This window comes from Archocentrus centrarchus, chromosome 15 (genome assembly GCF_007364275.1).
Source record: "Archocentrus centrarchus isolate MPI-CPG fArcCen1 chromosome 15, fArcCen1, whole genome shotgun sequence".
NCBI lineage: Eukaryota > Metazoa > Chordata > Actinopteri > Cichliformes > Cichlidae > Archocentrus > Archocentrus centrarchus.
In genome coordinates, this window is record NC_044360.1 from 24237174 (window position 1) to 24250159 (window position 12986).

General features: G+C 42.9%; 1 protein-coding gene across 1 annotated transcript in view; it reads left to right on the forward strand.

Annotated features, from left to right (window-relative positions):
• The first annotated feature begins 5508 nt into the window (after positions 1-5508).
• fgfr2 (fibroblast growth factor receptor 2) overlaps positions 5509-12986 on the forward strand; it is a 37228-nt gene continuing 29750 nt past the window's right edge. The window contains 2 exon segments of the mRNA XM_030747371.1: positions 5509-6082; positions 8255-8505. Coding sequence (XP_030603231.1) covers positions 8325-8505 — 181 coding nt within the window. The 5' untranslated portion in view covers positions 5509-6082; positions 8255-8324.

Below are 12986 nucleotides of genomic sequence, written 5' to 3' on the forward strand. Positions count from 1 at the left end.
AGAGTCTCTGATGGTGTGAGATGGCCCTGAGATGGTGCGAGAGTTCAGCAGTGAGCTTTGGCCTTCTGGGTGGAGAAAATGCCATATGATTTAAAAAAAAAGATGCCATTTTCAAGCACACACATAATACTGATTTCTGCTCATCTGTCTCCAATGCTCCCCTAAACTTTTCTTTCACACTTTCTATCAGGGTCCTCTTACATCACCACATGGCTGCAGAGAAGCTACATGGTTCAAATTAGACCCCCGAGGCATGCTTTTACTTCTTACTCCTCTCTCCATCCTTCCCATCCCCCAACACTCACAGCTCCACGCATTTGTTTCATATTTTGCTCAGGATATGACTCACTCACTCCCTCGTCTGATGTTTGATGTTTTAATTATGCAGTGTCAGTGATACATTGGGAGAAAAATGAGGGGTCTTTCGCTCTAAGATTTGGCATAGTGAAGTTACAATAACATATCGCTGCCCTTCGTGATTAAATGCAGGACCGTCAAAGAGGAAGAAAGCATGATGTTGTAAAGGAGAACAAGTCTGTTTTGTTTTCTCAATAGCAAATATCTCTGTTAAGCTTCTATAGCATTCAGAGGGACACAGGGAGGGGATTGGTGCTCTGGCTCTGTTCAGTCTGAGGGAGTGGATTGTCTATGTGCCACTGCAGTAAAAAACACTGTATAATGGATGATTGACTCCAACAGAGGCGTGCACCGCAATCACGGCTGCTATCACTAATACAACGCTGTTAGGATTTGTTGTGCTGACTGTGGTTGCCTAAAATAGACTTTTGTGAGATGTGATATTTCATGAATTGTTAAAAGAAAAAATGATAGAATGAGATGCAGCTAAAAAACAAGACACTGCCTACAGCAATGCTAGCCCGTGCCTACAGTCTACAGCTGCATCTATGCAGACTCTGTATAAACCTAAGCACACCCCAGGATTCAGTAGCTTGTAGAAGCACCTTTTGGAGCAGCAACCTGAAGTAATCATTTTCTGTGTGACATTATCAGTCTCTGGGGGGGATTTTGGCCCACTCTTCTTTATAACATTGCTTCAGTTTGTTCATTGAGGCTTAGAGGCATTCGTTTATGCTGCTCTCTTAAGGTCCTGGCACAAATTGCAATCAATTTGAATTATTTTGTCTGGGCCAGTACAACACCTTGGTTCCTTTCTTTTTTAGTCATTCTGTTGTAAATTTGCTGCTGTGCTTGGGATCATTGTCCTGCTGCATGATCCAGTATGGGCCAAGCTTTAGCTGTCAGACTGATGGCCTCAAATTTGACTCTAGAGTACTTTGGGGTACAGAGGAGTTTATGGTTGACTCAATGATTGCAAGGTGCCCAGGTCCTGTGGCTCCAAAACAAGCCCAAATCATCGCCCTTCCACCACTGGTTGGTATGAGGTGTTTGTGGTGATATGTGCCAAACATGGAGCTGTGCAGTATGGCAAAACATCTCCACTTAATGGTGTTTTGTTTGGACGCAGCTTTGCAAACCTAAGTTGTGCTGCCAGAAACCCTTCCAAACAAGCCACACTGTTCTTTTTCTGTACTGAACTTCAGCATTTAATGTGCTAACTGAGACCTGTAGAGTCTGAGATGTAGTTTTTGGGTACTTTGCATTTCTTTGAGCATTGCACCAATCTAACCTTGGGATGAATTTGCTGGGTTTTTCACAAAACTCCCTTTTAACAGGAACCATGACCAGATGGGACCTAGGCCTAATGAGGGTCACCTGATCCAGCCCTAACTATAAGCTTGATCAAAAAAGGTGAGTTAAGCTTGAGCTTAAAAATAGAGAGGGTGTTTGTCTCCCAAATCCAAACTGGGAGCAGAAGAGGGGCCTGAAAGCTGAAGTCTCTGCCTCCCATTCTACTCTTACGTACCCTAGAAACCACAAGTAAGCCAGCAGTCTGAGAGCGAAGTGCTCTATTGGGGTGATATGGGACTATGAGGTTACATTCAAGACCTTGAATGTAAGAAGGAGGATTTTAAATGTGATTCTGGATTTAACAATGAAGAGAAGCCAATATGGGAGAAATCTGCTCTCTCTTTCTAGTCCCTGTCAGTACTCTAGCTGCAGCATTTTGGATCAGCTGAAGGCTTTCAGGGCGCTTTTAGTACAACCTGATAATAATGAATTAGGTCACAAATGAATCTGGATCACAAATTCAACGCTGGATTTCATCATTTGGGTACCATAAATGTCTTTTCTAGCAACCTATCAAATAGTTGAATAACTGGCACCTTAAAGCCCTTATAGGAAAAAAAGGCAATGTATTTGAGAAAATGCCTAATACTGTGATTTACACTCATAAGCAGCCAATTTCACATTTGTCTCATGTACAATCCAACTATAGCTTTGTTACAATCACTAGTTAAGCTAACAGGCAGAGCATGCAAACTCCATGCAGGAAGGTCCCAACCAAGCGCCTGGTTTAAACTCACAGCATTGTCAGCTTTTCTGTCATTAACACATCATTGTGCAGGCATTCCAATTAACTAGCCTCCTTATGAATTCTATCAGCAATGACAAGAAATCAATATGTTCATCTAACATGTTGATTACTAGCTACCAGCTTGTCACTTTCTTCCCTCTATCCAAACACTGTGGCTGCTGGCACAGGAGGGAAGAGGAAAAAAAAGGCAAGACTAAAGAAAAGATTGGAGATGAAGAGGGACAATGACAGGTTGACGGATACCACAACACAAGGGCACTGAGTCCAGTCCTCAGTCAGAGCCCCATGAGAATCTGCTTGATGAGGTTTCTTTCAAATGTGAGATGCCTGAGCAGTGGAAAATAAATTGGGTGATTGTAAATAGACTTCTGTAGTGGGAGGAAAAGAGACACAGAGAGGGAGAAACAGTGGGGGGTATTTTGTGTCACTTGAAAAATGAGTCAAACTTTCCTTCCTCACCTCTCGCTCCCTCTGTATTTCTAGCCAACCTGTCAGCTCCACTGTTATCTGATGGTTTTACTAGTTTTCAGGCTGAGATGGGAAAGGACAGAGAAACAGACGTGGAACTCTCCATTCACAGGCCAAACCTTTAGCCTCAGAAAAAAAAAAAAAAGCCTTATTAGTGCAAACTGAATGAAAGCATTTTCCCCTCCCCTTGTTAAAAAAAAAAAAAAGAAAAAAAGAGTGCTCCAGCAGTGAAAGCGAGACAAAATAAAAAGTCTGCGGAGATTAGAGTCTTCCACCCTCGCCTGCGTCTCTTTCACAGCACTTGAACGCCTGAACCAATGCAGGAGACAGCTTGAATCAGTGGGGGACAACTTATGGGGGGCCAGCCTTCAGTCTCTCTCTCTCTCTCTCTCTGGGTAGGTGCTGCAGACAGAGCGATTCAATTATAGGAAAGTTATAACAGACTTTTTTCTAAACTCTGCAATGATGCAGAATATCACCCCACCCCGCCCCACACCCCCCCCCCAGTCTTAAACTGTGATTCACTTCTTGTTGCTTCCACTTCATTGTTATTGCACATTTTAAGACAATAGTATGAAATTAAGCACAAAAGCAGTAAAAGTGCAGAAGCAGAGGGAATGCTTTCACTGATTATACTTGGACTACTGACATGTAGTGAGGTTTATAACCCCAGTTCTATAAGATCTGGGACACGGTGGAAAATGTAAATAAAACAGAATGCAGTGATTTACAAATCTTATAAACCCAGATTTTATTCACACTGGAACATAAAACATTAGCAAATGTTTAAACTCGAAATGTACCTTTTAAGAAGAAAAATAAGACCATTTTAAATTTAATGGCAGCAGCACGTCTCAAAAACATTTGAACAGGGACATGTTTCCCACTTTTAACCATCATCTGTAAATATCTGGGGAGGCCAGTTGCTGGACCTTTAGGAGAGGAATGTTGTCCGGTTCTTCTCTGATGTGGGATTCTAGCTGCTCGCTCTGCTTTGTTGCATTTTTCATTTCATGATGCTCCAAATGTTTTCAGTTGGTTAAAGGTCTGGACTGCAGGCAGGCCAGTTCAGCACCCGGACTCTTCTACTCTGCTGCTGCTGTAATACATGCAGTATGTGGTTTAGCGTTGTATTGCTGATGACTGCCCGGTGATCACAGGCATCCAATATTGTCCCTTGCATACAGAGATTCCTCCAGATTCCCGGAATCTTTTGATATTATGAACTGTAGATGATGAGATATTCAAAGTCTTGCAATTTTACATTGAGGAACATTATCCTGAAGGTCTTCCAAACTTTGTAGAGACAGTTTTTGGCAGATTGGTGAACCTCTGCCTATTTTTACCTCTGAGAACCTCTGCCTCTCTAAGATGCTCTCATGTTACTGACCTTTTGCCAGTTAATCTAATTAGCTGCAACATTTTCCTCCAGCTGTTTCTTTTTAGTACCAACTTTTCTGAGATGCGTTGCTGCCATCAAATTTAAAATAACCTTATTTATTTCTTAAAATGGCACATTTTCTAATTTTAAATATTTATGTTTTCTATGTTCTTTTCTGAATAAAATCTGGGTTTATTAGATTAGCAATCTCTGCATTCTGTTTTGTTTACATTTTTCCACAGCATCCGAATGTTGTTGGAACTGGGTTGCAATAGTGTAACTAGATGTAATAGAATCATGCTTTATAAGCAGATCACATATGCTGCATATAAAATAGAATTAAGTGTAAAATATCTAGTAAACAGTTGGGTAAATGTAATGTAGCAAAAATTACATTTTCAAAGTGTAGTGGAGCAGAAGTATAAAACATCAGCACATGGAAACAACCAGTTATTCTTAATTCTAATATTTTTTATACCTAAATACATTATTGCACGTGAAGTTCAAATAATAATACTGAAAAATATGTGTTGGCATTTGATTTTCATTGTTCCCCAAGCCATTATATTATATCATATCTCAAGCCTTACTTTACAGAGAGCGTTAAACAAGCTGCCTGATAACTGCAGGCGTCCATGTCTCTACGTTCATTTACTTGGATATTTTACTTAAAAAATCGTGAACTTCAGTTTCCTTTGCTACTTAAGCCATCTAAATTTCAGATCAAATAGACTTTTTTTTTTCATTCTTGCTACCTGGTTCAGTTCAGCTTTTATTGATCTAAATTCTTGCACACTATTTCTACATTTTAAGAAACTGGTCTGAATATCCCCCCTCTGCAGCCTCTAATACAGAGGCTCTAATACAGAGGCTGCGGGATGCTTGATGCGTCCGTATAGTCTGTAGTATATACGTTGTGTCATGTCTTGGCCACTGAGCGGCGTTGCGGTCTGACAGCTCCGGAGCGGAGTAGGGGCCCTCGCATTGCACCCTGTGGGCGAGTTGAGCGCCGGGCAGGCAGTCAGGCAACTCTGCTGTTTGATGGGCGGAGGAAGGCAGGGCCCAAAGAGCACTGCGCCCAAGCACCGGCTCGTATTACACTCGGGGTGCTGGGGGGGGGAGGAGGGTTGATGACACGCACTGGAGGGAAGGAGGAGGGCGGTGTGTGTGTGGAGACGTAAGGAGGAGAAAAAACCTAGTAAACCTGACAAAGCGTCTGAGAAACAGAGCGAAGACTGTCGTCGGAAGAACGAGACGCGAAAGACGCTCGTTTCACCGAGGGGACGCACATTCACGGATTTATGATTTTTCTTTCTTTCTTTGCGTTGGACAGCTATTCTCCTGCACCCTGTAGACCACGTTCCACGTACGTGGTAGCTGCAAACTTTCTGTTTAGTTGACAAGTGAGCTGCTCGGGAACTCTGGACATGTTTTGCGCTCTAGAAGGAACTTGGTGACGAGAGGAGGAAAGTTTCGGAGGGGGGACAGCGATATGGTTTTACCAAGTGTTTTGGAAGGATAACGCGGAGAAACCCGGATTTCTTTGCATGGCATTGGACTACGCTGTCAGACGGGTTTGGAATATATCCTCTGATCTGAGTTGATGCCGGCTGATTGTGGAATAGTAAGCTGAAAAAAAAAGGCCGCGCCTCAGATTTTTTTTTTTTCTGCTGCATTGTGGTATTGGAGACATTCCTCCCCTGGATTCAGCTCATGCTCTCTCCTCCCTTATCTGTGCATGCCAAACAGAGATCTCCACGATTTAGTCCTCCCTGGTAAGTATTCTCGACTTGGGATAAAACTCAGCTCTGAGTGGGGGGGGGGGGGGGGGGGGGGGGTCTAACGCGTCCTCTGAGCCTCATCTGTCAAGTTTCTGCTGCCTTACGCGATAGTTAGAAAAGCTTTGCGCGTCCACGGTTTGTGCAGTTATTTTTCTTAACGGGTGGCACGAAAAAACAAACAAAACAAACGAAAATAGTTTTATTACAGTTTTCTAACCAAAGACTTTTCAGAAGTCGATGAAGTGCGTAAAGTTCTTTTAATAAAGCTTTTAATGTAATATTTCTGACAACAGGACACTGCTTTGTGTCATTCTGTTTTTGTGCGTGTGTTTGTTTTTACGTGTGAAGGATAAAAATCTATTTCTGTGAAATCCATCTTTGTTTATTTAATACTGAGAGGAACCATACAACACCTTGCATCATCACTTTAGGGCCCATTAACAAGTGTCCTGGTTATTTATTACTTTGGTAAATTTTCTACATTGCATTTATGGTGCCAATTACCCCGTGACCGCTGTTGTTTTTTCACTGCTTGGTGCCGGAGCCCTAAATCACCGAGGAACTCCAAATGAGCCCCCCCATTGTGGAAAAGCCAACTGATTTGAATTTCAATCAGGGATTCAATCAGTGCCAGAAATTTCATTGAACGCTCGACTTTTAAATGAAGGTTTGGTCATGTATGCAGCGCGGCTCTCAGTGGGTCCAGTTTTAGAATAGATTAGATCGCGTCTTTAAATCATTTTTCTCCTTACTTTTGAGGGGTTTTTTAATTAATATTTTCTTTCAGTGCATTCTTCTTTTTCCTGATCATTTCTCTTGTAGGCTATTTATATTTGACAGCTGTAGAAAGATTTAGTATTTTATTACCCTCTTCAGACGGTGAGGTACTAAACAAAAATATGCATTTTTTTTTTTTTTTTTTTTGGTAATTCTGAGCTTTACGTTCTGCAGAAGTTTTTAGACAGTGGTAATGCCAGTAGTTGATTGGTGCACTGATTCGTTTACGTTTTATTAATAATTCATGTGTCTGGCCTGTCACTATGCGGAATTGGGTGCCTTAAATGCAAAATTCACATTGGCGCGTTTCTCTAATAAAGTGAAGACGTCGGGATAAATTCATGGATGCGCGCCGACATCAGGTGCGCGGCCACCGTCCGTATCCCGCAGCCTCCGAGGGGCTGAATTAAAGATAACTCAGCATGTGCACGTTTTCGGGTTCGCCCTCTAAAAGTAAATTACATGTGTCTTTGCGGGTGAAACCAATCGATACTTCCAGCTGGAGGAGAAGAAGCGCAGGGAAGCGTGACTTAGCCAAACCTCCAGAGACACTTCGCCGCGGTTGAACCGCAGATGTCTGGCTAAACAGACTGATGTCTGTGTGTGTGTGTGTGTCCCTATGTTGCAATATTGCTTTTTCAATTAAAACCGTACGGACCTCATAATCAAGTCATGGGTATGCAATAAAAGCGCTTACGAATGCGATTAACACGAATGCAACAGCGCGGGCAACAGGTTTGGTGCATCTGTTGCGCACAGGGATAAGCGGTGTCCAGCAGAGAAATTGGTGCCACACTGGCTGGTGCATTGCCTATTCTGCACCAGTGACTTTAGAAAACCTATCGTGACTCATCCGTTATTAAAGAAGGCAAAAAAAAAAAAAAAATTATTCATAATTTTGAGTAGAAAATATGAGTATCGTGGGAAAATGGAACAGGTGATGTTCTTTTCGCCATTAAATTTATGTGAAATCAAATAAAGTGTGAAATATGCGAGACTTCACACTGGCGTGACTGCAACATAGTACTAAAACCTAGAGTTGGGATGTTTATAAATTGCTTTCTCTAAAATATATTTCAGTGCTTATGTATCAAAAGTAAAGGTAGATGCAGGGCGGCTGTGTGGGTTGCCTCACCTTTTCGGTATGTCTGTGGTGTGGCTTGTTTGACAGCATTTTGAAACACTCAGTGTCTCTCTTGCTTTGATTGTGTGCCTCACTTTCTGAAAATGAAATAAGGGGATGTGCCGAAACAGCTTCTTTGAATTAAGATGAACTGTTTTAACTAAATCTATTTTCTTGTTCTCTCTTTTCGCTGCCTTTCTCTTCACACTTCTACCTCTTCAATCATCAACCTGCCTCCAACTTCCTCCTCTTACCTCTCAACCCAGGTGATTGGGTGAATTCCAGTGAGTGACAGGCCAACCCTGCAGCAGTTGATGGTTGGGCGGACCCCCTCAGATGGGATCAGTGTCCAGGGGGAGGTGGAGAAGGGGGGTATGGGGAGCGCTGTCCCCCACTAACGGGATGGGCTCGTGGGCCTGGCTGCTGGCCGCTGTCCTGCTGTCCCTTTTGACTGTCAGCCTGGCCCGGCCGCCCCTTACCGCCACCAAGGAGGAGGAGGCCACTCTGGAACCTGAAGGTACGCAGTAAAGGGTTTGGGATTTGGGGGGGTGGGGGTTAGACTCACATTTTTTTGCTTTGTTTTTCAAGAACAGGCAACGGTTTGTCAAAATTTTTCCACCCTTTAACCCCATTCAGGGTTTTGATTTACTTTTGCATCTTTTCCTTCAAATTCTTGTCATTAACTCACTGAAGTGGATTAGAAGTAAGAACTGGCCCATGGGAAGCATTTTTATATTTTATGTCTTTCCAGTCTAAACTAACTGACAGCAGTTGGAGTTTCTTGTAGAAACGCAGGTTTCGCTTCCATTTAACTTCTCAAAAAACTGCAAAAGTAGAAATATTGATGATAATACTAAATTTTAGAGGGGAAATAAATAAATAAACTGAACAGAAACCACTAACCCCAGCATGGCGGACCTCTTGTTTTGCTCATTATCAGTTATAATTCACACTTTTTTTTTTTTTTTTTGCTGTATTACTTGTGTCTGTGGGTAGTATAGTAAGCTATACAGGAGTGGTAAAGCCAGGTTTGTGACTCTGTGTTTGGAGGGAAAGCTGTGAAGAAGGGTGGGACAGTGTTTATGCTGGCATCGCTCTCGTGCCCTTCTCGCCTGGGAAGAGAGTGAGATCGAGATTTAGAGTTCTGGTCTTTGTTTTATTTATTTATTTATTTTTTCCCAAGTCACGACTGCTGTTGTTCCCTTTTCTGCAAAGTTTGGATAATTATTTTAAGCTGTATTTTTTTTTTTTTCTGAGAAACCTTAAGCGAAAGGCTACGTCAAAAGCACAGTTTTTACTTTGGTCCTTTAGTCTTTTAGGCTTCTTGATTTTTGTGTCTCCAGTCTGGGAGTCTGGTTAGAGACGAGCTAATTAGTTGTTGTGATGGATGGTAAGTCACATTCCAAAGCCCTTTGTTCACAGGCTTTAATCAGCATGCTAATTGTGAGTTAGGGTAAACAGAGCATCACTTTTTAGCCACCTCCTCCACCTCCTTCTGTCTTTACACACACACACACACGCACACACACACACTGTACCTTCTCTTGCCCTTTGCCCTTGAGGTCAGGTATCAAACTTACCCACTTGGACGAGAGGCTGCCCGAGCTCTCCTCTTCTGTTGTTTGTTGTTCTTTCTCAGACTGGTTGGCTCCAAGCCGGTGGGTTCAGAGCCCCACATGGCCCGGACACTACGCTACATGGCCACAGAGAGGACAGGGGGAGTTTTCCACAGTTATACAATCCCCCAGGAAAATTCTAAGAGGATTTGTGCATATTTGACTTCTCCTTTAGATGGAGAGATTACAGAGTGCTGGGCAGCAATGAAGTCATGTGACTGGAGATTAAGTGGCCAGACCTGGGTGGGGTCACATGAGGAGGAACGGACAGGGCACAAAGAACCTGGTTTGCTTCTCTAATTGTGAATCAGTTTATCTTTTGTATATTGAAAAGATTTTTTAAAATGTATTCATTTTTCACTGCATCTTTGTGTGATTGAATCAATGTGTTTTCAACTCCTGCGTGTTGCTGCCTCCTGATCGGCCACTCTGCAGTCACCTTGTCCCTGTCCGAATAACACCCCCCCACAGCGAGGCTAAGAATTTCCAAAAACTCTCACCCCCACCTCTGCCCTGCAGCCTTGGTCACACCATTGCCTATGTCTGTGGGAGCAGTAATTGTTGTAGATTTATCAGATTGCATATCAATGTTGTCTCTATAGAGCCCATCCCTGCACCCCTGCTGGCCCTGGTAGTTTGCTTACCTGTGGCTGCTGCTGTAACAGAAGAAGTAGAATGAGTGTGCTGTTTAATGTCTCCACAACAGGCTCATTGTTACCACTGTAGTCACTTCAGTATGTATGGGAATGTTTGCCTTGTCCAGGCGCTCTCTGTTTGCACACTGATTAAAATAATCTGAATGACAGTGGCAGAAAATACATAGGCATTTTCTGCTCTGTCATCTTTTCAGGCCCCTCTTCTTGCATATACAGCCAAATAAATGTGGCACCAGGCAAACTGGAATGCAGGCTGAATGGAAGTGCAGCTGACAAAAGTCAGCTCATAGTTTGGCTTTACTTTCATGTAGTCCCTGCCAGACTCTGTTCCTCAAAAATGCTCAGATCAGCACGGAGGCAGCACTTCAAAATAGTTGAGTGGTTAAATAAATATAGGCTCCATTATGCATCAAGGAAGAATCTTTGATGCTTGGACGTGCACAAGGATGGGATGGATGCTTGCTAACAACAGACTAGTGCTATTCCTTGAAGAGTTTCTGGGCACAGTAGGAATGTAATTGCTCTCTTGGCTTTCTTGCCGCATCATTTCTGCTTCCACTTGTACACTGCATCCCTTTAAATCAGTCGCGTAGTCGGTTCATGTTAAGCAAAAGCAAGATCATAGTTTTCAGCGCAGTTTTATCTCAGTGTGGGTATCCGTGTGTGAGCTGTGACCCTGTGCTATCGGCACAGTAGGAGTACAGCTGTAAAAGTGTAAAACTGTCAGCTGGCCAGTTAATGGCATGGATTGTGGATTTAAATGTGTGGCGATGGCAATGGAACTGAACTCTAAACAAATGCAGTGTGTCGGTCAATGTTTGTGTGTGTGTGTGTGTGTGTGTGTGTGTGTGTGTGTGTGTGTGTGTGTGTGTGTGTGTGTGTGGGGGGGGGGCCGCTGGGCTAAATATACGGCTTTCACACAATGGCTTTTACTAGCCTGCCGTTAGCTGGTGTTAATCTTGTAGGTTGGAGTGCATTATTTGCTTTGGCTTATGTGCCAGAAAATACCTTGTCACACCACTGCTCACTCTCACAGTTGTCTGATAAGAGGCTGCGAGGAGCTGCTACCTGTGCCAGCCTGTTCCTCGGGTCTCAGCGGACTGCCCCACGTACAGCAGGAGGTACAAAACCCTATCTTAGTAAGAAGGCCTTACAAAAGCTCTTTGCCCTTTTTGCTGTTCTTTTGTGTAACACATTTCTAGTGATGTGTCTCCACCCCTAAAAGTTCTAAATCACATTGTTATTTTTGTCCTTTCTTTCGCACAAACCGAGGTCACATGATTGTTGTGCAAGGACGCCGAAAAAAGGCACGTTTGCAGTTACGCTGATTTTTCCGGAGAAGATTACGCAACAGTTTGATTAGTGACTGTAATGTGATTACAGAGTTAAGGAACAGTGTTGTTACTTTACTGTGTTACAGGCAAATTTAATGTGATTACAATTATGTATTACAATACAGTTTTCAGACTCTTTCTTCCATGCCCCCCTCGTCAGGAGCCGAAAAAAAAGTACCACCCACCTCCTCAGTGTTTTAGAAATCATTAACAATTAAAAAAAAATAAATAAATTGTGCGTGTCGTTGAGTACATTGAATTAAGCACTTAATTAATATGTTTATTGACAAATACATAAAACAAATGTTTTTACAATCTACTGATCACGTCCTGCTGTTTTAGTGTAAGAATTATGGCTTTGACAGATAATCATTAGATCGTCACTATCCCATTATGGCTGAAGTGTACACTTATTAGAATCTCAAGATGAATGCAGTTCTTCTGAGGCCACCACTGCTAAGTTAAGCCTGAAAAAGATTGTTGTACATAGTATCCGAAGGGCTAAAGGGGTCGTGCGGGGTTCAGGGAAGGCCTTGATGAGGGGTGAAGGGGTGAGTGAACTGGAGGGGCTGTTGCCATGGATGCTAGCAGGAGCCAGTTCATGGAGCTGCTCCTTTGTCATAATAAAAAAAAAAAAAAAAAAGCCAAGAAGGGATTTGAATGTGAAAGGACACAGACATTGGAAAAGGAGTAGAGACAAAAAGGGGAGAAAAGTCCTGGGATTTAACTACGTGAGGAGGTTACAGAGGAAGGTGGGGGGGGAGGGGGCAAGGATAAGAAGGGCAGTGGAGATAATGTGATTTGGGAGTCTGTGTTGGTCTACATGCATGCTGAGTGTGTGCCTCCAAGATGGCAGTCATTACATTTAGTCTTCGATCTCATTTTGCAGAATGAGGCAGGGAGGAGATGGGAGGATAGCCCTGGAGGTGAATGCGCCTCTCTGCAGAAGTAAATTCACAAGATCAACATAAACAAAACTCTGCCCTTGCCTTTTTTTTCTTTCTTTCTTTTCTAAACAAAGATTTCTGCTTGGCCATGCCAGCATGATAGACAGACAGATGGGTGAGCAGACATTCAAAGGACTTTGGTGAGAATTGCTTGCTGCATTTTGCCACACATACTCAGGCTGAGACTAATTATTGCCAGCAAAAGATGGTATGAATGAGAATGACGAGAGAACGGCGACGAGACGGGCTGAATCCATTCCACCCGATAGACACTCGTAACAGCTGTCAGGGAAAGGGAGAGAGATGGATTTTGAAACGTGCTCCGGGAGAAGAGAGGGAAAACGATAGAAATGGAAAGAGGGTGGGATGAGGAGAAAGCCTTTTGAAAGAAATTGAGAAAAGTGTGTGTGTGTGTGTGTGTGTGTGTGTGTGTGTGTGTGTGTGT